The sequence below is a fragment of the Sciurus carolinensis genome, chromosome 8 (genome assembly GCF_902686445.1).
Source record: "Sciurus carolinensis chromosome 8, mSciCar1.2, whole genome shotgun sequence".
Lineage (NCBI taxonomy): Eukaryota > Metazoa > Chordata > Mammalia > Rodentia > Sciuridae > Sciurus > Sciurus carolinensis.
Genome location: NC_062220.1, coordinates 13,571,861 through 13,598,332, shown reverse-complemented (window position 1 = coordinate 13,598,332; position 26,472 = coordinate 13,571,861). Strand labels below are relative to the sequence as shown.

The window sequence follows — 26,472 nt, the reverse complement described above, 5'->3', positions numbered from 1 at the left end:
GACTCCTCTAATTCTCTGTGCCTTTTTGTGTGTGCTGTTTCGCTACGAGAATGACTGATTTCATTTCTTGTGCTTGCTTATTGGCTTTGATCTCTTATGTCTCTGACTGTAATTCTTCCATGGAACCTTGTCAGCCTTCCAGAAACAATGTTAGGCATCTCCTTACCTGTACTCTCAGCATTTCCACTGTTCTTCGTTTACTCACATTACCCAAGTGCTGTGAACCTTTCCTTTAACTTCCCATTAGGAAGTGCAATTCTCAAACCAATAACCTTGCGTAATTCTGTTCATATCCATAGTTGCCTGTGTGGTATCAGGCAGGGATATGTGATGTACTCTCTGAATAATTGATCTATGATTTTCAGCAAAGACATCAGTGAGTGATTATTTTAATCCAAGTTTATATTTTGAGGGAAATAATTTTCAATAGTGAAAAGTTGTTAGGTATTCACATATGCTCCTGTACCTAACACAAAATAATAAAAAAGTATTCATAACCACACTCATTGCTGAATGACATTTCAAGTTAGTACAAAGGTTCAAGTAAATGTGATACTGAAATAGAAGGCTTAATAATGAAATATGGTGGAGTCAGATGAAGATGTTAAATCTGATGTTGTTCTTTGATATGTCACTTAAATCCCAGATATCATGAGCGCAACAGAATGCCAAATTCTAGCATTTGTAATCTTTGTCAATGATGTTACTGTTCTTCTAAGAGTGTAGATTTGGAGTATTATCATTGCCTGAAGTGTTTTTTATTATTTATTTATTTATTTTCAAATTATGTACTTAATTTTTATTTTTTACAGACTGCATTTTGATTCATTGTACACAAATGGGTTACATCATTTCATTTCTATGGTTGTGCATGATGTAGATTCATACCATTTGTGTAATCATACATGTACATAGGGTAATGATGTCTGTCTCATTCCCTCATCTGTCATACCCTCCTCTTTTGCTTCTCTATAATCTAAAGATCCTCCATTCTTCTCTCACTCCCCACCCACCCTCAACCACTCAGACAGATGCTGGAAACCATGCCTGAATAGTTTTTGACAGAAAAAAAACACGTTTTTTCTTGATAGTACATTTACACAATGTATATGTTTTTCTTTTTTGTATAATTTTAATTATGGTTTGATTGATTCAGAATAATCAGGTTATCCATTAAGCTAGCATCTCCTATTTCTTAGTGATGAGAAAGTTAAACATCCTGTCTTCTAAGTGTTTTGAATTCCATCATACAATATTATTAACCTGTATTTGATAGAAACCCAGAACTCATTCCCTCTACCTGTATCCTTAATTAAAGTCACTTTCCTCTGCTCTAGATTTATGATCCCAACAACCATCGGTATGAAGTCCCAGTCCCCTTGAACATAACCAGGGCTCCATCCAGCACCTCTGAGAGTCGACTCTATGATGTCCTCATTAAGGAGAATCCTTTTGGGATTGAAATTCGCCGGAAGAGTACAGGCACTGCAATGTAAGTGTCTCCTTCCTTTTTTGGAATTTCCAGGTAACTGTATGTTCCTTGTCTGACCTATTGTCCTTAGTGATACCTGGCTCAGGCCTCCTACTGTTGGTTTCCAGATCCATGAGTAAGCCATTTCCTCCAGCTATGATCTAATGAGAAGTGTTTTACAATCTGAGAATGATGACTGAATCTGTTGCATGTTCCTGGAATTCATCCAACCAATGTTTATGGAATGTTTCATTACATTAGGTATTGTTTTAGGTATTATGTTCATAGATGATAAGGCATCTGATCTCATTGCCTCAACAATAATTCACATGACACTATCAAACGGTAGTTGACAAGGACTACTCTAATTAAATGAGCAGGTAATCAAGACTTTTGGTGAGGTTACTGCTTTTGATACTGTGGCGAAAGTAGGTCTCATTGAAGGGTTAGCATTTGGATTTGAATCTGGATGGAGAGAAGGAACCCCTGACAGGAAGCCATGGAAGTAGGGAAAAGCATTTGTGATAGAGTAAGAACCTAGACCATGATATAGGAGGAAACATGGCATGTCAAGGAATGGGAGAAATTCAAAGAGGTGAGTAAGGGGGTAAGTGGTGGGAGATGAAGCTGGGGTGGTAGGAAGACGTGGATCAGGTACAGCCTGGAAGGTTTCACGAGGTGGGTCCCTGAGAAGACATGGAAGAGTGTGAACCGGGTGTGACACATGATGTGATATATTCAAACACATCACTGTGGAAGCCTGTGGGGAATGGGCTATCAGAGAGAAAGAGCTGAAGAAAGGCTTGTGTGGAGTGGTAGCAGGTGAGATGGTGAGACATTATGGAATTTGGATTAGTGGAGGCGGCACTGGAAAGAGCAAAATAGAATATGAAGGAGCACTCCTAAGGTTACAGCAGGGAGATCTGGCATTATTTTAATCAAGCAGACTTTGTGCTGTGTTTGGGAGATGTTGGGTTCTGCATTGTGGGGAGAATCAAAGATTCTGTTGTTCTTGGAGGTCAGCATTTTGAAGCCAATAGGAGAGGTACTTTTCTCTTCTGAATGTAGCCTTGATGTGTGTGTGTTGCAGCTGGGACTCTCAGCTCCTTGGCTTCACCTTCAATGACCTGTTCATCCGCATCTCCACCCGCCTTCCCTCCAAGTACATCTATGGCTTTGGGGAAAATGAGCACACAGCCTTCAGGAGAGACTTGAACTGGCACACATGGGGCATGTTTTCCAGAGACGAACCCCCTGGGGTAAGCACAGAGCACTGTGGATCTGAGTCTCTGCCTCTGTCCTCCCACCATCATGGTCACCTTGTGCTTCATGATTCCAGACTCACCTTGGATTGTCTTTTTCTGCTCTTAGACTATGGGGGAGTGTTCATGTGTGTTTCTCATGTATTTTAGTCATTTCAGAAGGAAGACAAATCCATCTTAGCAAAGAGATTTTTCTGGGATTTGTTTCTCAGGCACATTGACTTCTAACCTTCTTGCATTTCTCCCCCTAATTCTCAGTACAAGAAGAATTCCTATGGTGTCCACCCCTACTACATGGGTCTGGAGGAGGACGGCAGTGCCCATGGAGTTCTCCTGCTGAACAGCAACGCCATGGGTAGGATGATGCGAGCACTCTCTACATTTTTGCCATCAGTCAAGCATGCTGTGTAACTGTAGAATTTGACCTAGCAGCAGCCTGGTGTCAAACGTATTTTGAGAACTGAGGTTCCCGGCCCCCCAGTTGTGTTTACTTCAGTCTTATAGCATGCTATAACTAAATTTGGTACAATTCTATTTTTGCAAAAACTCCACATGAAGGATAGGAAATTCAAGTGAGTTCCAGGTGTCCTGGAGGTTATCAAATTGGAGAGAATGCCATAGTTTGTACTCATTTTGCAGCTATAAGTTACAGCTTTGAGTATGAGGATATAAAAAAATTCATAGTGTATATAAGAAAGGGTTGAAATATCGAGGATTGATGACAAAATGTGTATGTAAAATCTGGTGCAATCTGAGAAAGGTCTTATTCGACTTAACATTTTATGAATATCAGTTTCCTGGTTTGACAATCTACAAGGTTTTATAAGATGTTATCTTTGATGGATGCTGGGTGAAGTGCTCACAGAACATTTAGTAGTCTTTTTGCCACTACTTGAGTCTACAACTATTCTGAAGCAGAAGCCTTTTTGCTACTCCTTGAGTCTACAACTATTCTGAAGGAGAAGTTATATTAGTAGTTTTTAAAATAGCAGAATGAGAAGTACAATGAGATAATAAAGCATACCAAAGTAAAGTCATCCTTGGATGGGACTCTGTAGACTTTCACTGAACTTTTTCATTTTCATTTGTGCAAGAGAGAGAAGGTATGGATTTCATGGATCATTCCTTGTTTGAAGGTTTCCAGCAAAGTTTTCATTTGTTACTTTCCTATGTTTTCAGATGTGACATTCCAGCCCACACCTGCCCTCACATACCGTACCACAGGGGGAATTTTGGATTTTTATGTGTTCCTGGGGCCAACTCCAGAGCTTGTCACCCAACAGTACACTGAGGTAGGAGGAAATTCTTGTGGTCATCAATTATATATATGGCACATTCCATGTTACAAAAACTATTTTTATCCTTATAACTCAATGTGACAACTAGAATGATTGATCATTCTTAGACAGAGGTATGTTATATAATAAGCAGCAATAAATGCTTTCCAATATCCATTAAATTATGACCTAATTATTGCACATTAGGCAAAGTCCTCACTGCATCCTGGATAATGCTGAGCTAGTGGTGTGAAGTGGTGATAGAGAGGATAGGGTTTGCAGTGCTGATAGTCGTGCTAGGGGTATTGATAGGAGGAGTTGTAGAATCGTGATTGTGATGTTGGTGATGGTGGGGAAATTAGCCTAGAAGTGTTGGTAGTGGTGGTGATAAAGGTGGTGATGATGGTAAGGGAAATGTGTGGGTGTCCTTTGTAGGCATGATGGTGATAGAGATAATAATGGTGGTGATGTTCATAGTGCTGTTAAAGTGGTGGACATGGTAGTGTTGATAGTGGTGGTAATGGTAGTGATGGGCATGTTGGGTATGATGATGATGGTGTTTGTGAGGGTGATGGTGATGGTATGATGATGGTGGTGATGGTGATGGTGTGAGGAAGGTGGTGATGTTGAGGTTGATGGTGAAGGTGTGGTGATGGCTCTGATGGGGGGATAATGGTGATGGTGTGATGATGGTGGTGATGGTGTGATGATGGTGGTGATGGTGGGGGTGATGGTGATGGTGTGATGATGGTGGTGATGGTGGGGGTGATGTGGAGGTAAGGGAGGTGATGTTTGGGAGTGGTGATGAGAGTAGCCATTTTTGTGACAGTAAAAACTTACAGAGTCCCTTACTAATCTCTTACTGCATGTCAGAGCATGTTACATTTATTAACTCATCAAGTCCTCATCCAAGCAGTGTGAGACAGACATTTCAATTATCTTGTAATTTACCAGTGAAGAATAGAACATGAAGAGATACCTTAATTTGGTTTAAGGTCACAGAACCAGGAGGACATGGAGCCAGAGAGCTAACCCAGGCATTTTCCCTCTGGGATCTGTTCTCCACAGCAATAACCTAGGGCACGTATAGGAATGAGAGTACATTTAGATTGTCCGTAGTTCCAAGAGAAGAGGTTTTAGTGTAGCAAGAATCTTTCTCAAGGTATCCCAGTGGCTTCATATCTACTATGTTTCTCTCTGGATTTGAATTTGTGATTGTCTCTCTTGGGGCACTAGAAAAGTATTATTTTGTGTACAAGTAAATTCCAGTCCTCCTGTAAAGAATAATATTTCTGTCCATTTTCCAGGTGATTGGCCGGCCTGTGATGGTACCTTACTGGTCCCTGGGGTTCCAGCTGTGTCGCTATGGATATGAGAGTGACTCTGAGATCGCCAGCTTGTATGATGAGATGGTGGCGGCCCAGATCCCCTATGTATGTCTCACTCATGGTGCACTGGCTCTGTGTCCTTGTAGCTAACTTAGGCATCTCTGTGTCTGGATTTAGTTTTCCAGTTTTTATGAGGTTCTGTAAAAATACAAAAGTGTTTTCTGATGTGCCACACTGAGTTCCATCCCAATAGTAAAACAGGCAGGGGCCTTGCTCCTTTATTATACCACTGTGGACGCAATGACTCAGTAAGAAGATAGGACAGGCATCACAAGTTTTCTACCATACTGTGTTTCCTTCCATATCTTTTGTTTGACTTCAAGACATTTGTCCTAAAAGTCCTTGGCTCCATGAGAATAGAAGTTCCCTCAAAACAGTAGTTGTAATAAAACAAATTAGCCCAAATTCGGTGAGTATGTCTTATTGTGTCCCAATACTTTTGTGCACTGAAAACATTATTTTACCAGCTTTTTTACCTCTTTGTTATTTTGTAGTAGACTTACCATCCAGATTGTATTACAACAAAATAGTTAACTTTTCATTTTTCTGAATACAAACTATTGTTATCAGGTGTAACCCTGAGGAATGTAACTGTAATTAATCCTTATAATGGGCATATATTTAACATACTTTCCCAACTACTGTTTTTACTTATTCTCACAATCACCAGGATATATAGGTATTAATCCTCCTTTTTTGGCTGATTTACTTTTTTTTTTCTATTGTGAGTCAATGTTTGAAAAATCAAATGAATTTCCCATGATTCATACTGAGAGAGCTAGGATTTGCAAGGGTCAAAATGAGGCCATTTGAATTCCCCATCAGGGGTGGAGGGTGGTTCTCCTCTGGAAGCTGGACTTTCACCAGCAGCAGCCACTCAGGTTCCTGTGTCCTCCCCTAGGATGTGCAATACTCCGACATCGACTACATGGAGCGGCAGCTGGACTTCACCCTGAGCCCCAACTTTGCTGGGTTTCCAGCTCTGATCAATCGCATGAGGGCCGATGGGATGAGGGTCATCCTCATCCTGGTGAGTCCTATTTGCATGTGTGGAGTGTGTTGGAGACGGACTGGGCTTTGGTGGAGGACACATTCCTTGTCTCTCCTTCCATGTGAAGAGCAGAGAAATCCAGGGTCAATAAGAAAAGTGTATTTCCAGGGATTCCCAGATACTGTAGAGGGCAGGGGGGCAGCTATGGACCTCCCTCTGCAGAAGTTCTTTTTTTCTGTCTCTTGCCAATCTCTCTCTTTGGTGTGCGTACCTGACTTGTGGTTTGCTTGCAGGACCCAGCCATTTCTGGCAATGAGACTCAACCCTATCCTGCTTTCACTCGGGGAGTGGAGGATGATGTCTTCATCAGATATCCAAACGGAGGAGACATTGTGTGGGGAAAGGTATGATCTAAGTGGTGACCACTGGTCTCTATCATGGGGGAGGACCACGGGTAGTGTGTTTGTGTTTGTTGTTTTTTTTTTTCCTTATCATTTGAAGTCCCTGAGGTGAGTAGTTTTCATTTCTTAGTAACTATTGATATGCCTGATGAGTCTGTGAAATCTTGTTTCCTCTAGATGAACCCTAATATTTTTACCCCTGGGGCCATGATTTATTGTCTTTAGAAATTCTACATAAGGGATCTGCCTAATGAATTGCTGTTAAATATTTTCTCTCTGCAGGTCTGGCCTGATTACCCTGATATTGTTATTAACAGCTCTCTAGACTGGGACAGTCAAGTGGAGGTAAAAGGCTCTTTGTGTTTGGGTGGAGTCCAGGATGTCAGGAAGGGGCAGCCATACTCACCATACTGGAAATGCCCTACTTAGGAACTGTGTCCTGGGTATCAGTATGTGTGCTGGTTTCTATACATACACTCCTCTTCCAGGTTGGGGAGAGTGGGTATTGCTCTCTGTGGGATTTCTTACTCAAAGAGTTAAAATTATTATATTACATGGCTTTTGGTCACACAATGGTCACTTCCAGTTCAGGAATGTCATATTCCAAGGAGTGATGGATTGTCCAGTGCATGAAACCTGAAGATGAGCTGTCTTTCCTTAGATTCAGTGCCCTTTTTGTGATTGTCATTTCCTTGTGTGTCCCTTGTAAATAGAATCTCCAACTTTTGTGTGAGTGATTGGCTTTTTCCTGTGTACAACTTGTTTTCATGGATGGTCTTCTCCATCTTCATACTGGTAATCTTGGCCTGCACTCCCATATGGCCTAGGATCTCTCTTGGTTTCCAGCATTTAATTAAAAGTTTTTCCCATCTTTGAAGCAGCTTCTTGCCTGTAATGGATCAAAGTGTCTGTTGATTCTGATGTGGTTTTCTCTCTGCTTCAGAAGAGATGTATTTGTAGTTTGAACACATGTGTAGTTTCACACTGGTCCAGGTAGACTTCTTTGTGGTCCTGAGTTGCAGTTCTATGGTAAATCACTCAGCCAGGTTGTGGTCAATTGTGAGTTGCCTGTGAGCAGAACCCTCAGGGTTAGTGAGAACTCATGTGGAGAGTTACACATCTGAACATCCTTACCTTCTTTATCTTCTCTTCCACAATGATAATTTTTTTCTGATCAGGATCTGTAGAAGAAGATGTGAAGTCTATGCAACTGCAAGAGATGAGTTGGGAAGTAAAAGAAAAGTCCTAGTTCCCAGGGAAGCTGCAAGGGTAAAGGGAAAAGGAGGCCAGCATCTATGGGAACAACAGGGAAGTATGAGTTTTAGTGGCTCAACCTCTATCAGGATCATGGATTAAATTGCAGAAATATAAGCACTGTGGGAACAGAGCAGAGCAGCAGTGAATGGTGGTGTTGACCACTTAGCATTCCAGGACAAAGACCCCTTTTGGATCTTTTTGCAGGCATTATAAGATTCTAGGCAGTGGATAGAGTATGAGACAAAGACTCCTATCACCAAGGATGAGACTCGCAGGAGTAGTGCCAAATATTCATGCCTTTTCAAGACTACTTAAGTTTTAGGTAATTGGTCATTCCTAGAGAGAAAGATCTACATTTAGATGGAACCATCATATTCTTATGAGCAAGGGCTCAGGAATAGGATGCCTTCTACATTATGGTGAGACCTGATGGTGTTGTAATACAGTGGTGGATGGTTACCTGGTGCTGGTGTCTGACTTCCTGCTCCCCAGGTGGTAGCAATAGCCCTCTCAATGCAAAATGTTAGAGTCAACATGGGATCAGTGTACTTGGCTATTGGAGTGTGCATCTATTCTTGGTGGTGGTAGATGCAGTAGGAAAAATAGAACCTGAACTTGGGTAGTGTCTGAAATAAAGAATGATTCAGACTCATTTTAAGTTTTCTTCCCTACTAGGGAACTGGTTGTTATATCCCCATATCTCTTTATTATCTATTGATGAATCAATCAAGCCATCTGTTCATTCATCACTTCATGTTTCCGGGTATGCCTCTAGTAAGGTTTCAAGGGTGAGAATGTAGTTGACTGTTACAGACATCACTTGAAGTTTGACCATCCAGGCACTCCATGTGGACTCACAACTGGCCATGACAGAGCCACTCTGAGACACATATTCCCTGTCTTTAGATGTTTACATTGTTAGACATGCATTTTCATCAATCACAGGATTGGCTATTTCCTATGAATTCTACACCTAATTAGCCATTATGTCCACGCTGACATTAATATTGAGGGAATTCAGATGTCTGAGTGGCAGTGTGGGTTATCAAGTGATGTGGGAGCATCCTGTGACATTTAGTGAGCAGTACCTAGGGATGCTCTTAACTCTGATAGCAGGGCATCCTTCACAACTGTTTTTCTTGCCCCAAGGCCAGGTGTGCCTTTGATACGAAACACTTTATTAGGTAGCTGCTAGAGATTGTCAGGAGACTGAACAATTATAAATTTTATATGAGACCCACTTGGCAGGGCTGATTAGGTTGGGATTAGTCATGTTCAGTCTGTCATTACTGAGGGCATGTGACAGAAACAGGAAAGCACACAAAGAAGCAAATGGCCATGAATTCATGGAAAAGTTGATTTCTGCGTAAAAACTTGCATGTTATTCAGTAATTCTGGGAATTGAACTGTGGTAGCATGCAGTGAACTGTGTTAAGTCATCATGAGCCCTTTATACAGATGTGCACATCTCTGAAGATGGGGAAAGTGAGGACAAAAGCAATACAAGGATTAAATAGAAACATGGCAGGGAATGTTTGTTATATGAGCAAGGATCATTGCAGCGGCATGGAGTGAGGTTATGAAACCATGCTTGGCATAACTGCCTTCATATCCCACATAGGATACAACTCTCACCAGTAACAGCTGTCCTTGGCCATATTCGCTAATACCCACTCCCCAGCCCAGACCATGGTTTCTGACATGGCCATAACTGGAGCTCTGTTTCTGGCAAAATGTCCTCTGTGCCAGTCCTGGGCTTTTTCCATTTTGTACCGAAGGCATCCCAAGTTTCTCAGTGACATGGCACCATGCTTTTCCAGTCCCTATGAGCCAGATCTGTGCATGCTGATCCATTTGTGTTTTCTTTGTGGTGTTCCTCTTGTGTCTTTTATGTAGAAACATGAGTTTCTACTTGCCTGTGTCATTGTGTGTGTATGACCTGGAGGCTCTCCTACACCAAGTCTTTGTCATTTCCCTACCTTCACACCAGTATTATTGAGCTCTTGAGCCCTGTAATGAGCACAGAGATGGCGGTTGTTTTAAATCACACCCAAGGCCATGCTGTGCCCTAAGCAACAACATGGAGTCCATACACATTAAATGATATTTGCTGCTGTGTAGCTGTTTGAACCCAGAGCATTCATTATCATTTTATAACTAGGGTAGATCCTTAGCTGTGTATTGTGGGGAACCTCCAGGTCAGTCAGCAGATTATAAGACTTGGTCCTTGCTTCTGGAAAGCTTATACTCTAGATTGGAATTGATACCTTGGAACTACTTTTCATGTTAAGATGTAGACTTTGTAGTTCCTGTATCAGTGTAGAGGAAGAGAAGGAGAAAATTCTTAACATCTCTCTCTTCAGTCCTCCAGTGGTGAGTTCCACACAATTGGAATGCACACATGAGTTTGAAGCCATAGAAAACAGTCATTCAAGCCCGTCTGATGTTATGGAATGTAATCTTTCCCTTCCCCACTTTCCCAGTGGAAATGACAGGGTGCCATATGCCCTGGATGTTGCCATCCCTCTGCTAGAGTGCCTGTAGGGTGTGCCTTTTCCCTGGTTCCTTGTCAGTCTTTGGAAAGAGTGTAGGAAATGGCAGGATGGAAAGTGTAGGTTGGGCATATGAAGCAGGGGATAGTGAGGCACGGTGTTGGTTGATAGCACTTATGAGAGCATGGCAAAGAAACAGTTTATCGACGTTTTCAATGTGTGAAAATCACCCTTATTTTCTTCAATGCCCTCAATGTGTTTCCTCAATGCATATGAGGTAGGCTCTACTCAGGCTATCCCAATCTACCATCCAGTGGTACTTGGTGTCATGTAGTTCTTAAAGATGCCTGTTTGCTGCCTAATGTGTTTGTTTTGAAGAGATGACTTATATTTTGCTTTTATAGAAATACCGAGCTTATGTGGCCTTCCCAGACTTTTTCCGAAATTCAACTGCCTTGTGGTGGAAGAGGGAAATTGCAGAGTTGTACAGCAACCCGCAGAATCCAGAGAGGAGCTTGAAGTTTGACGGCATGTGGATTGTAAGTGTGTGTGTGTCACTGCTGTCTGAGCACAGGGAGCGCTGGTGTTCAGTAAAGATGGTGCTAATCCTCCAGGGAATAATTAGAAGGGTTAGGACAGCACTTCCTCCAGTGGCCATTGGAGAAGCCCCCACACCCCTGCTACCCAGCACCCCAGCAGGGTCCTGCTAGCACACCCCCAGGGTGATTTGTAGGAAATCCTGGAATTTTGATGGTTCTGAGGGAGATATTTTTGAAGTCTCTAGGCATGAATTCTGTAGAGGTATTTTAGCTTTCTGTGCAAATCTCATCAGGATTTGGTGAACCTCGCAATGGGAAGAATCTCTAAGGATTACTAGATGTTGAATGATTTATTCCCTACTCCATTGTCTCTGAATTTTCAGTAGGTAATTATGTTTGAGTACGTGATGTCTGTGTTTGACATTTCTAGGATATGAATGAACCATCGAGCTTTGTCAATGGGGCTGTTCCTTCAGGCTGCAGTGATCCCAGTCTGAACCGTCCTCCTTATATGCCACGTAAGGACCCCTGGTCTCCTCCACGTGCAGAGCACTGGCTAGAGGGAAGATGACTGTTGCAAGAGCCCAAGAGGCAGAGATCTACCCTGATCACTGGGGGCACAGTCTCAGGGTTCTGTGATTTACTGAGGCTAGAGGTAGAAAAACCTTTGAAGCGCTTTACCCACTTGGGTGTGTGCACATGACTGAACTCCTTGGGCTGATTCTTGGTTTGTGCTGAGAGCACTGATTCTGTTCAGTTTTCCAAGTCTGTCAGAGCATACCTGAGATGTTCATCTTAACGGGAAGACTATTTACGTTGGCTAACATTTTCAGAATTTTAGTCCCTGGTCATAGAAGAACAGTTCACCACATTGTGACCAGGATTCTAGGTGTTGGGGGGAACAAGGGACAAAATTATCATTGAAGGGCATGGCCCTGGTGACCTGCTTTCTTAAGTAGTATCCACGTCCCATATTTTTCATTACCTCTTCATAGCTGTTCACCTCTGAATTCATCAATATTTACATGTTGATGTGCATAGAGCCTTAGTGTTTCCCAATGGCCCACTTGAAATGCTGCTTTGTCCTTCAATCATGATTCCTGTGGGGCATTTTAGCATCCAGTCCCAAACAGCTCTTGATAGTAGTAGTGTCTTCATTGTGTGCAATCATAGATGTACCCCTTTTGTGTACGATCAATCAAAATAGAGTCTGTAAAAATATAAACAGTAGTAAAAGAAGACGAAGTATTCTTAGGGCTAGATTTCCTTGCTCTTTGAAATTAATTAATTTACCCACAGGAGATTATTTTACCACCAGTTGGTGAAGTAGCTCTTTTTCTGTGTTGTGGAACTGGAGGACTTTTGAAGTTTTCTTGCACGTAAGTCCAGGATCCAGAAAACATGCTTTCCATGAGTCTGTGTCCTTCACAGATGATGCAGTATTCCACAAACAAGTGCTCAGAACTGTTGAACAGAGAATCCTATCTTTGTCTTAGAATGAAGATAAAATGATATGAAATAATTTACGTGTTCAAAATCTAGCTGAAATCTAATTTCACTGTATTTGTTTGAAAAGCCCTTGTTCTTTCCCCCATCTCAGCTCCCCAAGGAAACATGCTGAGGTCAGGTTAGGCTTTAGTTCCAGAGTTCAGACCTCTGTAGACATTCATCGCTTGAAGAATCAGGTTCTATTTCATTTTCTGAATATTTTCCCTCAGATCTGGAGTCCAGGGACCGGGGCCTGAGCAGTAAGACCCTGTGCATGGAGAGCGAGCAGATTCTTGCAGATGGCTCCCGGGTGCGACATTATGATGTGCACAGCCTGTATGGGTGGTCCCAGACCAGACCCACCTACGAGTGAGTCATCGTCCTCCTTCTCCAGTTGGCCGAAGCTTTAGGGAAAGGGGTGATGGGCACAGTGGCCCAGTTTTCTTATCAGAATTCTTTCCAAAAGTTGAAGAGTGCTTAATAGTAACTCCACACGAATTGTTATGTGATAAAAAACTAATCGTTGAACATGGAGCCAGACACTGTTATTGTACTTTAGAGAACAGATTAAAATTAGTCATAGTCTTATCAATGAGAATTAGTAGTCCTAACTGTGGACAGTCACAGGGGACATCAGTAAGTAGGACAATAATGTAGCGTTAGTCACTACAGGGTCAAAGGACGGAAACCTCTGCAATGTATATCAAAATGACCCATCTCTAGTAACATACTTTTTCCATTCTTGTTGTACAAAAATGGATCTTCTGTGGAATTAGCACAGTACCTACTTTTAGAACTCAATGATTAACTAGTTATTTATTCCAAGTATATTCCATAAAGAAATTTTCCATCGTTTTCTCAAATACAGAAAACAAAGGACGAACACATAATGAGATTTAGTGATTTGGGGCTAACCCAGTGGATATGTAACATGGTGAAGCTCATTGGAAAGCATTGTACAGAGGCTATGCTGCTGCTGTGTATCAGTCAGCAAGGTCCTTTCTACTGCGTGGATTTCCATATTCCCTCCACATAGGCAGCTTACATTTTCTCACCAGGCACTTGGCTCAAGAGCTGTGGAGGGGGAAGTTGCACTTCCATTGCTCTTGCTGGTCCTCAATTCTCCTGCATGTTCCCCTCCTACCAGGGCTGTGCAGGAGGTGACTGGCCAGCGAGGGATCGTCATCACCCGCTCCACATTCCCCTCTTCTGGCCGCTGGGGAGGACACTGGCTGGGAGACAACACAGCCGCGTGGGACCAGCTGAAGAAATCTATCATTGGTGTGTGGCCTGTTCCCGGGACCCCTGCTGCAGGGAAGGGAGTTGGCATCCTTGGGGACAGGAGGGAGGAGAGCGCAGGGCATGTGAGCCTCAGCTGACCGCCATGGTTCTCATTGCAGGCATGATGGAGTTCAGCCTGTTTGGCATCTCCTATGTAAGTGTCCTCTGATCTTCCGCATCCCCAAGTGGACAGTCACATCCTTGAGCAGTCACCCACAGGCTTGTTTCATTTCCTCTGGTTTCAGACGGGAGCAGATATCTGTGGGTTCTTTGAAGATGCTGAGTATGAGATGTGTGCTCGCTGGATGCAGCTGGGAGCCTTTTACCCCTTCTCCAGGAACCACAACACCATTGGCACCAAGGTAGGGCCTTCCTCCTCCCTCCCATGGTGTGCAGCACATTCTATGCAGCCTCCATGTTTGTGTCATAGTTCAGGCTGTTTTTGTTCCTGGGGAGATTTTTGAAATCATCAATACTCCTCCCAATTAGTTGAACCCCCACTACTATGAGATGAATCTTGGGGTTTGGGATGATTCTTCCACGTGTATTCATGAGCTTTCCTGGGAGCACCTCACTGACCATTACCAGAGTCTTCAGTGTCTGCTTGGAGTGTCACCACTCATTGCCTTGAGCTTAGTGGTGTGTGATGCACTGGCAACAAGCTTTCTGTTCCTTGCTTGGGACCCTAGGTCTCTAGGGTATGCTGTGAACACCCTTTATTTTCTTCTGTAGAGACAAGACCCTGTGTCCTGGGATGCTGCCTTTGTGGATATTTCCAGAAGTGTGCTAGAGACCCGGTACACCCTGTTGCCTTATCTGTACACCTTGATGTTCAAGGCCCACACGGAGGGCAGCACTGTGGTGCGGCCTCTTCTGCATGAGTGAGTGTCCAGCTGGGGTCCCAGTGAGGAAGAGACAGTGTTTATCATTCTGTAGGGTGGCGGTTGATGCAAACAAACATATCTTCCAAACAAAGATGTGATATCTTTTGTCAAAATGTCTGCATGCAGTGACCACTCAGTGTTTGTACTCAGTGTTATTCACCCCATGTGTCATTGAGGAAAGACTGTTTATTGAGTGAAACATATTTGAAATGATGGAGCACAGCCTAATTTCTATCTAATTTGTCCATGTGCAGACTCTGTATCTGGTGTAGCTATTTGATTATGTGAACCTTGACCAAAATGAGTTGGAGTCACATGAGAAGGCATTGATGGGCTTCTTCATGTTTAGAATGTGCCATGCAGAAATTAGAGGTTTTTTTCATAAGAGTATAACGAACATATCTGAACCACTTATGAATTTGAGGCACCATGACATGGAAAATGTTGGAGCCTGCATGTTCCTGCTCAATCCACTCAAAATCTAAGGATGTCAAAAGATGGAGTTGGGTGTGGGGCTCGCCTCTGAATGTAAGTTGTTCCTTGAGGCGTTGGGCTGGGACTCTCACTGTGACATCTTCTTCTACTTCCCAGGTTCGTGTCAGACAGGGTGACCTGGGACATAGATGATCAGTTTCTGCTGGGTCCAGCCTTCCTGGTCAGCCCAGTCCTGCAGCCTGTGAGTATGGAGGCCTCTGATTGTAGTGCATCCCAGGTGTGAGGGTGTGTGAATAGGGCAGGGGAAGAACCCCGATGTGCGTGTGTCCTGGGACATGGGTGTTTGGTCTACCTTTGTGTCTTGCTTCCTCTGGGCAGAGGTGGGAGCACACAGGCGTGCTTGCCTCAGTTCCCCCCAGATGTTAGTCAGCCTAGCAGCTCAAGTTCATCAGACAATCAAGAGAAAAAGTACCCTTAGTGTGCATTGAGATATCATTGTCACTTTATTAACTCAAATGAGGAGTCCAGGGTTAGATGGGGCCTTAGTGAAGAACTCATCACAGTGCTCTGTCCCCATTGAAACCAACTTTCCTGCAGTACTTCCAGCAGCATGGTGCGCCTTCCTTCCTCTGCCAGCCCTGCCCTTGCTTCCCTAGCAGGTTCTGCAAGCAGCAAGGGCCATCTTCACCTCCTCTTGGAAGCTGAGGTTTCTGATTAAAACACCAAGTAATCACATCTTCCTAAAATCCTGCCCTTCCTCTGCAGTGTTCTTCTGAGGCAATCCACCCCTGAGAGGTTTTCTCTTTAGCAGAAATTCCTTTGAGCCTGTGAACAAACAATAAATCACATTAATCACTTCCTGTATCTCCAAGGCTTTGTGCAAGTCCCTTGTTTTGGGACCATGAAGTTTTCCATGTTTGCGAAGGGCGAAGGGTGGAAACTTCTCCAGTCGTGCTGGTCTTCAAGACTCGGAAACAGATTGGTGTCAGCCACCACATGCTCATTATCCTTTTCCTGCACATAGTGTCTCAAAAAACAGTGCCTGCTGCTCACGCCATGTTTGTGTTTGATTTTAGAGAGCCGTGATGAGTTGGTCGAAGACACTCACTGAGCTTTGTTTCCTGTGCAAACTGTTGACTGTGGTAGGTACAGAGACCCAGCTTACAGCTTGTTTGTGTTTAATTTTAGAGTGCCAGAAGTGTCACCGCCTATTTCCCTGCGGCCCGCTGGTACGATTTCTACACGGTGAGTTTTCCTAAATGTTTATTCAACCTGCACATGGTGAGTGCAGAGATTTGATATCCGACAGACCCTCAGGGTCAACTGGCTGTGTGGTCCTGTGCACGTCAGTGTCACCCTTATGACCTCAGTGTTCTCTCCTCCAGAGGTGCCAAGTCCACTCCTTCCCAGGAGCCTTGTGAAATAGCACATGTAGCGCCTCACTCAGTGCCTGGCTTGTGGGTGGTCATGCGACTTTCCGCCTTTTCCTCTACAGTCACTTTTCCCTCTGCTGAGACATTAGTGATTTCTTAACTTGTGCTGTATCTTTACTTGTATCCAGTCCTGTGGAAGATCCCCAAGTCTCAGAGTTCTTTACCCTCTGTCTTCTTTAAATTCCTTCATCTGCATTACAGATACAGAAAGACCAGTGAGTCTATACTAGTTACCTAGTGAGTGGAGTATGTGGCAGTTTGTGAAGGACACTCAGACCTGGCCCTGGCCCTTGCAGATGTAGTCAGTGCACAAGCCTTGACCAGAGAAGAGGGAGAAGAGAGCTGTTGGTTGTGTAGGGTTGGCATGGGTCCCGGAGGATGCTTGAGGAAGACTGAGGTGTGCCTTGGCTGACGTCAGGCTTCTCTTGTGCCGACCTGAGCAGAAGGATACAGAACTAGAAATGTAGGAGGAAGGGAGGCAGGCAGCACCGTGTGCGGGCCCCTCCCATCCTCAGGGTTGGCAGGGGATTCCTGAAAACCGGGTGCTCCATGGCCGCGTAATTCCGCCTCTTGGGTGTCCTATGAAGCACTTCTTCTTGTCTTCCCTTTGTTGTCGCCTGTGGGTCTGTTCCTGGGTGGTGATGTGTTGGATTCTGCTGTGACTTTCCCTCCAGGACTTTCTGGGGGAGAGGTTTAGTTGGCTTATCCTTGGCCCTGAGTGTGCACATGGACTGTTGTATTCACTTCTGGTTCTTTTGGTGTGTTGGGACTCTCTGTGGCAGGGTCTGGGTAGGGCTAAACCAGGGAGGACCCTGGGCACCCAGTGCAGTGTGGCCTGCCATTGTGTGGATGACCTGCACTGTGACCTGGAGTGTGAGGTCCTCCCTATATTTTGCACTCCCGGCATCTCGCCCGTCTCCTGCTGGCCCTGCCTTCCACAGGAGCCAAGCACTGTTCTAGCTCTTGTTTTGGAATCCTGGACCCCTTTCCCTATGGTGCTCACTATGTAGAGGAGCCAAAGTTTGCTTTTGTAAACACTAATGCATTTGTCATTAAGTATGTGTGCCACATTAAAGAAAGCAAAATGTGAGGACCCAGAAGAATTTTTGTAGAATGAAGGCCTTTACCCAAATTCTTTAGTAGAAGACAGCTTCAGCTAAAGAAGGCAAGGTAGAAGAAAGGAAATGGAAAGATAAACATTGAAGCAGCAAGTCATTTAGAAGAAAGGGACCCTTTAATGTTCAAGTAATCTGAATGTTCCCTGGGTGAGATTATTGAAGAAACTCCTGTTTATTAATGTTCACAGGTTTTGCACTTATTTTTGGTTATAGAGTAGATATTGATGAAACCTGATCCACAGCCAACTCTGGATTTCAACTATTATGTAAATAAAGTTTAATATATGCCTCATTTTATTTTTTAAATGTCTACTGCTGCTTATCTCTGTGGAACACTCCTTAGTTGGGGAATTGTGTTTCCCAGGGGACCTTACTCAATGTGTGGGATCATTTTGGGTGTCACAGTGTGGTGGAAGGAGATGCTGCTGGGTCTAGTGTTTAGATGATGAAGATGCTGCTGAATGTCAAAGAGCACAGGGAGGCCTCAGAACAGAGAATGATCTGGCCCTAAATGTCAGTAGTGCCAATGCTGAGAAGCCCTGCTCTAGGTGAGAACATGTGGAAGGTTCCATGGGATTCCAGTGATTGAGTCAGACTCAGAGAGCCTCTCTCACACATGAGCGAGACAAAGATGTCAATCACCAAGGCTGAGACGTGGAGTAGAAGAGGAGGAAACACAAAGTATGTGAGCTCATTTTGACCTTTTCTGTGAATTAGGAGGCACGATCTTTGGCTAAGTGGGTGGGAGTAGAGCGTGAGGGAGATGGCAACTCAGGGGACACTTGGTGAAGGAGCCGTTCTAGACCTGCCATTGTGCAGAGTATGTCGGGAGCAAGGAGAAGTGAAGGAATGGCCATGTGTCCTCCTGTGGCTGTGCTCAGTGACATGGAAACAGGTTGTGGGCTGGGATCCTCGCTAGCACCTCAGGTGGGATGTGGCGTAGCCATCCTGAAAAGACAAGTGACACTCACAGGATATTACAGCGGCCAAGCAGTACTTCCCACAGCAGCTGGGGAAGGCAGAAGCTGACCATGTGGGTGCTGAGTGGCGGTGAGCAGGTAGCTGGTCAGTGAGGCAGAGGAGGTGTCTTCCAGATGCTGTGTTCAGGGCAGCACGTGTCCTCTCCCTCATCTCCTCCTCCTTTCTTCATCCCTCAGGGTGTGGATATTAATGCGCAGGGAGTGTGGAAGGAGTTGGCAGCCCCTCTGGAGCACATTAACCTTCATGTCCGTGGGGGCTACATCCTGCCCTGGCAGGAGCCTGCCCGGAACACCCACTTGAGGTGAGTACCAGGCTGGTGTTCTACTTTCCACATGGGCTCAACCCAATTTCTGAGCGATAGCAACAATCTCTCAAGGAGAAAGCAGTTTGCTAAGCTCTCTTTCCTTTTTCCTTTTTGCTCTTTTGTGTTTTAACATTTTTCAAGAGGGTCCATTTCTGTCACCATCAGGGGACCTGAGGAGTCTGCAGAGGCACATGGATGTGGGGAGCAGATTTTCTGAGTGTGTGTGTGGTGATGGGGGCATCACACTGTGCCTGGGTTCCCCTTGGGTCTTTCTCAAGGAGCTGCTGATCTGGGGCTGCACCCAGATAGATTTGAAGGTGGTGGCAATACCTGTACTCTTGACCCTCCTGCATTTCTCTGCATTTGCACAGAGGTAGCTGAAGAGGTCTGCCTTCCTGGCTTTCTGAGGGCGGTGGTAGTTTTAGCACAGAAAGTCTCATCTCTTGAGAAAACTCAGTTCTGGGCTGATTGTGTAGCTGGTCACCCTGTCTGTCTTTGCTGACCACCTATGCACAGTTTTAGTTCTTGCCTTGCTTCTGGTCTTTTCTAGGCATAGGATCTGCTTTTCATCCTCCTATAACCTCAGCTTCCCATTCTTTTTCATTTGATCCATTTCATTTTTGTGATTGAAACTGTGTTCAAAAATCTCCTCCTCCTGCAAAACTCAAGTCTTCAATATCTCTCACGTTCCCTTTATAATATTTGCTATTACTCCCATTTTATAGCTGTGTAAATGAATCTTCAGTAAACAGATAAAAATACCTATTTGGGTAAATGTTAAAAAATACAGAATATATCTGTATTAAAAGTGCATATTTTTATCATTGCATACTGGAAAACATTATGTTATTTTTAATATACTGGGAGTTTTTATGTTTATTTTTTTTTTTTGAGGTTAGAAACCCATCCTTTGCTTTGAACTTTTGTTACGACCTTAATTTTTCAAATACAGACTTTTCAGGGAGAATATGTCTTAATGCAAGACATGTTTTTTTTTTTCCTCTTAGTGTTTTGCTTAAGATACGGTCTACACTGATCCCTAAATTTTCTTTCCCATATGACAATCCAACTTGTTACTTCCTGCTTGGAGTCTGAATCCTTTCACTAATGGGTTGCTCAAGGCCCATCACAAACTGTTTCCTGGTAACCTTGACAACTATTTCTCCTACTATACCTTGACACACACACACACAGACACACACACCCACACCCACGCGTGTGCATGCATGCCATTGCCAAAACATGCTGTTCTGCAGATATTGTCCCCTAGTTTGCTCTGTTGGGTTTCTGCACTCATTACTATTTCTAACAGATCCAGGGGCTCCTACATGGTACATAAACTTTTTGCCAGTGAATGAAACCCTCAGCCTCTGTGCTTTCTTGCTTTTTTCTTTTCAGATCACACAATTTTATTTCTAAAACATTTGAAATATGGCAGTTTTAACAGTGGCTTATGTATGGTCCATTTTCCATATTTAGAAACTTCAGCACTCACTAAGGAAACTATTTTGAATCAACGAAGTGTCAAAGAGTTCACTTTAAATACTGATCCTCTTAAGGAGTTTCAGATCATACGGGTTTTATTTCTTTTCTTTCTTCCCTATTCTTTTTTTTTTTAACCACGGATTGAACACTGGGGCCCTAAGAACTGAAACATATTCTGGCCCTTTTTTCTTTTTAAAGTTTTATTTTGAGGCAGGGTCTTACTGAATTGCAGATGGCCTCATTGAGTTGCTGAGGCTGGCTTTGAAATTGGGAACCTCTTGTCTCAGCCTCCCAAGGCTCTGGGATTACAGGCATGCACTACCATGCCCAGCTAGTACAACTATTTTGCACTTTTTCTTTTGACTTCCCAACCAGAGAGATAGAGAAAAACAAATGCGAATTATGCTAATATGTTCAGAAAGAAGATTTTGGGAGTAACCAAATCAAATTTTAATTCTACCTCAGATTTCCTTGGTTTTTGACATCTGGGATTTTATACCGTAAATTTCTCTATTTAGTGGTTCTTCTGTAGGAGTTGAGTCAGAATCTCATGAAATAGTTTCAAATACCCATGCCCAGCCTTCATGCAGCTTTAAAGATCAGGGGTAATCTCAGATTTCATCCAGAAGAATTCCTCACAACTCTTCCAGCAGAGGGAGTGCAGCCTCTTGTGAATTTCTGGACATTGTCAAACTCTTCCTTCCTTTGCGATTTTCTCTTTTTTTCTAAATATCGTTAAATATTGTAGTGATAGTCACTTCATTCTCTATCTGGACATTTGACCTGCTGAAGTCCTTGGTGGAATGTAAATGTATGGGGAGTTATTTCAGCAGACTCTAGTGCTCACTTAATACCTTGTGCTTTCAGTGATGTTTTGCTTTTCGAATGTGGTGACTTTGAGGACCCAGATGTGTGTCTCCTCCAGAAGCAAATTGCCTTATCCTTGGGTGCAAGCCAGTTGGACTGCTGCCACCATGGTGTCATGTTAGTCCCTTTAAAGATCCTGGTTTCACTGGTGAATTGGAGGCTCAGCTTGCCTTCCTTATTTACCAGTATTTGTGTTCCAGTGTTAGGCCTTCAGGCATTGTCTCCAGGGAAACAAACCCCAGGGTCGGCTTCCTGGGCACCCTTGTGAATGTAGCCCCGTGTTTTATCCCCCTGTGTTGTTTAATTGTCTCAGATGTCTACTTTATTTTCTTGTAAACCCAAGAAAGTGTTTTGTTATGCCTCAGTTGGAAAGTAGACTAGGATCAAGTGGTGTTTCCTTGGGTGGGCCCTAGCAGGTCTAGGCCAGCTCCCTCTGGAAGTGTCTTTCTGGAGAGCCGTGGTTCTCACCGTTCGTGTCAGTGTTCATTTTCTACTTCAGTTGTGTGTTGGCTGTGTCTGACCTTCCTTACCATGAAGGCCAAAGGAGTCATGACTTGGGATGTATTCGTGTTTTGGTCTCCTGGGCTTCTGAGCAGTGACAGTTCAACACATGACTGAGAGTGAGAGCAGGCCAGTGTGTCACCAGAGAACGTGACCTGTGCAGCGGAGGCTGGAGTGTGAACACACTAGGGCACCTGGGGCAGGGAGGGGCACCTGAGGGCCAGAGAGCAGCAGGGCGTCCAAGGCATGGGGACATGAGATGCCCAGGAAGTGGCTTTCTCCCTCTCTTCCTCCTCTCTCCTTGCAGCACTTGCACCATCTCCTGCAGCGTTGTTTTCTGCTCCTGTTCTACTTTATGAGGCAGGTCATTAGAGTGCTTTGTTTTTCTCTCAGTGCAAATAATAGTAAGTCATCAACTAAGTGAAGTGGCATTATGTAAATGGGCCTCATTGTGTGTTTTTGGTTCCTGAGTGAAACTGGTCCTTAGGTAGGGAGGAGTGATCTCCACCCCTCTCAGCAGATGTCACTTCTGATGGTTTCCTGTCTAAAATGACCTGGCTGCATGATTTTTGTGTAGGATTCCGTTCTCTCCCAAGAATCTGCCTTCTAATAACAGTGTAAGCCCTGCTTTCATTGTACCTATTGCAGTGGTTCTGATGCTTATGTTATCGCTCCTACATACACCTGTAGTGATAACAGCTGGGGCGTTTCTATCTGGGAAGACATTATGAATTCTAGAGAAAGAAACCCCTTCTAATTTGTGCTTTGTTCCTGAGGAAAGCAGAGCCGTGTTTTTCTAGTAAGTTTTTCCATTTGAAATATGAAGGAAGCATTTGGCAAAATTCTTTCAGTGATAACCGTTGTTTCTGATGTAAATCCTGTTTGCTACAGTCGACAGAAGTCTCTTGGTCTCATCATCGCCCTGGATGAGAACAACGAAGCAGCAGGAGAACTTTTCTGGGATGATGGGGAATCCATAGGTGAGTCTGTTGAGAGCATGTGTTGTTTCCCCTCCTCTACCTGTGAGTTATGGCCCCTCCCTCCTGCTGGTCCTCCAGCTTGGGGGACAGAACCCAGGCACAGTAGCAAAAGTCACTTGCGAGAAGAGTGTTGTTTCCTCTTATGCTGTTTGAGTTGTATCAAGGAACCACAAATGTGAGACCAGCATGTCTGTGTTTCTCAGAAGTGTGCCATCGACCAGTGATGTATAATAGGCTCTTGTTTTATTATCTGTGGACTCCTAGAGGACATGAGATGGAAAATCCTCCAAGGGAGCCCAGGGTGGAGAAAATATGTGCCAACTACATGTCTGATTACTCTGTTTACACAAAAAATACACAAGGAAAAGTTGCATTTCAATAGCAAGTGAATGAAGAAACAGATTTTAAAATTGGACAAAGGATTTGAATAGATGTGTTTCTAAAGAAAACATAAAATTGACTAAGAGGTAATGAAAAAGTCCTGAAAAATCACTAATCAGCAGAGAGATTACATTGAGTTATTTTCTCATACTTATTAGAATGTTTACTTTGGAAAAGAAGACATGTGTTGATGAGCATGTGGAGAAAATGGAACAAATCTATGCACACTCATGTGTGAAAAGCAATGGTACACGCTATTTGGAATAATACGTGTTGAAAGGAGAACTCCCCTGTGATCTAGCAATTCCATTACTGAGTATGTTTCTAATGACACTGAAATCAGCATGTCAGAGAGATGTGTGCACAGCCATGTTAATCCCAGTCCTATTCATAAGAGCCAAGAAATGGAAACACCTGTGATAATGGGTAGATGAGTAACTAAGGAGTTGTGGTGCCTGTGGATGGTACTCCATCATGAAAGGAGGGAAATCCTGGCGCTGGGGTCCTCAGAATTAGCTTTAAGGAGAGGCAGGTGAGACTTGTTCTTGTGGGGTGGGCAGGCCGACCTAACTTGTCTGTCTTCTGCTTTCAGACACTGTGACCAATAAAGTGTATCTTTTCTGTGAGTTTTCTGCCACCCAAGTGAGTAGCACATTTTTATGAATCTTAGGTGTGGGATTTTGTCTACCCTAGGCTCATATGTGGTTGTGCATGTGTGCAGTTATGTTTCTAACTTCATAGAAATAAGGCAGTGATAACATTGTGGCTGTAGGTGAACACATCATGGAAGACTTCATGCCCAATAATCGTATCATCCATCTTGTCAAAAGAGGTCACTATTATTGATGAATCAAAGCAGTGTGTCCTATTCAGTGTGCTTTTCTAAATTGAGTATTTGTGTGTCTGCTCCTGATTTATTTTTCTCAGAGTAGTATGAAAGTAAAATCATGCACACAGCCTTTGTTAGTAGGGAGAACTGGAGGCACTGGGAGGGGTGGGGAGCTTCTCATCTAGGATGGAGCTCTGAGTGGAGAATCTGTGTATTACAGCACAGCTTTGTGGTTCATGGTGCTTTTTGATTTTCAGAACCGCCTGGATGTGACGATTTCACAGTCTACCTACAAGGACCCCAATAATTTAGCATTTCAGGAGATTAAGATCTTTGGGACACAGGAACCCAGCAACGTTACCGTGATACACAATGGTGTCCTGAGTCCGGTTTCTCCCAAGGTCACATATGATGCTAGCCTGAAGGTAAAATGCATTTGCTGAGGTGGTTTTCCTGAAATTCTTCAGAACACTTTGGTGACCCTTCTTACCGAGGTTGTGTGGATGCCTGTGGTGGGAAGTCGGAGGGCTGGAAATGGAAGTGGTGATGAAGCACCAGATGGGCAGAGCTAGTACACAGGGAGGTTGCACTGAGCAGGGATGAGGTGAAGGGTCTTTTCAGGGTCCCACTTTACTGCACCCTCGGTGCTCTCCTTGTCCCACTGGCTTCACTCTCTAAATGTAGTTACAGTGGTCACAAGAGAGCAGATTTAGGAAAGTGTGGAAGAGTTTGTAAGAGGAAAAGGGATCTGGAATCTGATGTCTGATGCTGAAAGGTAAAGGTGGGAGGTAGGAGTCCATGAATTTAAATATTGAAGTTCCCACTTTTAAAAAGTTCATAGAGATGAGTGGAATTTTCCTCCAACATCTATATTCTCAAAAATCACTTTAGGAATAAGATTTGATGATCCTACTGAAAGGGTACTTATTCAGTTTGATAATACTAGTAAAATAATTTCTCATCGGTTGTGATGAGACCTGGCCATCCTTATTAAGCTGTAATCATTTACTCTGATGCCTGGTCCTATGAGAAATCCTTTCTCCAAATGATCCTTACCCGAGGTACTGGAGGGACTCCTTGCATTACAGCTGCCAGGTTATTATGGTTCGTGAGGGACCTTGCAAATTATGGGAAAATAAGTCAGGTGAGACTTCTCCTATCTTGGGAGTTGACATTTTCTTCTGATAACACATTTTGAGGACACATACATTATGAAGTTAGGAATAAATTTGTATATGACTGGTTATGTAAATGGCAAAGTACAAGACATGTGAAGGATTCATATGGGAAAATAGACTCAATTCATATTTGCTGAATAAGTTAATAAGATCTTAGGAATGCCTTTATGTTTAAATGTGAGTAATGAGGTTATATCATTTGAACATATGAAAAATCGGGAAAACACTCTGGATGAAATGTACGTAAGAAATATTTGCTCATGTTTTAATTGATGATCAGAGTTTAATGGAGTAGTTGTTCTGGGTTTTGTTCAGGCAACAGGTTCAGTGTTGGGCTTGAAAGACGGCATATCATGTGTAGATTCAACAGCTTGAAGGGAATGGAAACCCCAAATGGTAACAAACTGGACTCTTTTTTTCTTCCTGCAAGTGGTAGTTTAGGTGTAGATATTAGTAGTAGACATGGTAGTTTAGAAGCTGGCATAGGTTCATTGGCTCAGTGTTGGTGGGATTGAGGTCTTTTCTTCCCTTGTGACAGAAAGTGGCTCTTTGGTTTCTGTCAGCTTGCATGGTTGTAGGACAGCATAGGAGAGAGAGAGGAGAGAGGGTCTGGGAAGGCAGAAGGAAGAGGTACGGGGATAGAAAATACCCTTAAATGTAAATATAAACTACATTTATATCTCAGGAAACTAGTTCTCACCTTTTCGTGATCATAGCTATGTTACGTTGTCAAAAATTGAGCTATCTTCAGGGAATTTTGTTTACTCAATCTTGGGAAAGAGTAAGGAGGCAGGGAACATTTTACATGAGTAAGGCCACTGGTGATGTCTTCATTGAAGGGGCATTTTTCATAGCAATCCACTCTAAGTTGAGAGAGCAGAATAAATCAACTCAGGGACTTGAGAATACCCTGCATTGTCAGCCCGTGAATCTGCTTTTAAATTTTTATTTTTTTATAACTTTGTTTATGGTATTTTGTTTTTTAAAAAATTTATTTATTTTGATTCATTATACACAATTGCGGTACAACTGTTGTTTCTCTGTGCATAAAGTAGAGTTGCACCATTTGTGTAATAATACATGTACATAGGGTAATGATGTCTGTCCCATTCTGTTGTTTTTCTTTGCCCCACCTCCTCTCCACCCCTCTTTTCCTCTATGCTATCCATTCTTTCTTCCTTTCTACCTGCCCTCCACCGTTATGTATCACGATCCACATGTAGAGAGATCATCAAGCTATGGATTATTG

The 26,472-nt window shown here is 43.4% G+C and overlaps 1 protein-coding gene across 1 annotated transcript in view; it reads left to right on the top strand.

The window, feature by feature from the left end:
* The window catches only part of LOC124990625 (maltase-glucoamylase-like), a 188,821-nt gene that overhangs the window by 134,674 nt on the left and 27,675 nt on the right, over window positions 1-26,472 (top strand). The window contains 21 exon segments of the mRNA XM_047560811.1: window positions 1,338-1,492; window positions 2,562-2,730; window positions 2,992-3,088; window positions 3,913-4,025; window positions 5,318-5,443; window positions 6,300-6,428; window positions 6,683-6,793; window positions 7,073-7,135; window positions 10,944-11,078; window positions 11,509-11,596; window positions 12,797-12,935; window positions 13,714-13,847; window positions 13,967-14,001; window positions 14,093-14,209; window positions 14,580-14,728; window positions 15,323-15,407; window positions 16,355-16,411; window positions 18,875-18,999; window positions 22,747-22,835; window positions 23,809-23,858; window positions 24,303-24,470. Coding sequence (XP_047416767.1) covers window positions 1,338-1,492; window positions 2,562-2,730; window positions 2,992-3,088; window positions 3,913-4,025; window positions 5,318-5,443; window positions 6,300-6,428; window positions 6,683-6,793; window positions 7,073-7,135; window positions 10,944-11,078; window positions 11,509-11,596; window positions 12,797-12,935; window positions 13,714-13,847; window positions 13,967-14,001; window positions 14,093-14,209; window positions 14,580-14,728; window positions 15,323-15,407; window positions 16,355-16,411; window positions 18,875-18,999; window positions 22,747-22,835; window positions 23,809-23,858; window positions 24,303-24,470 — 2,334 coding nt within the window.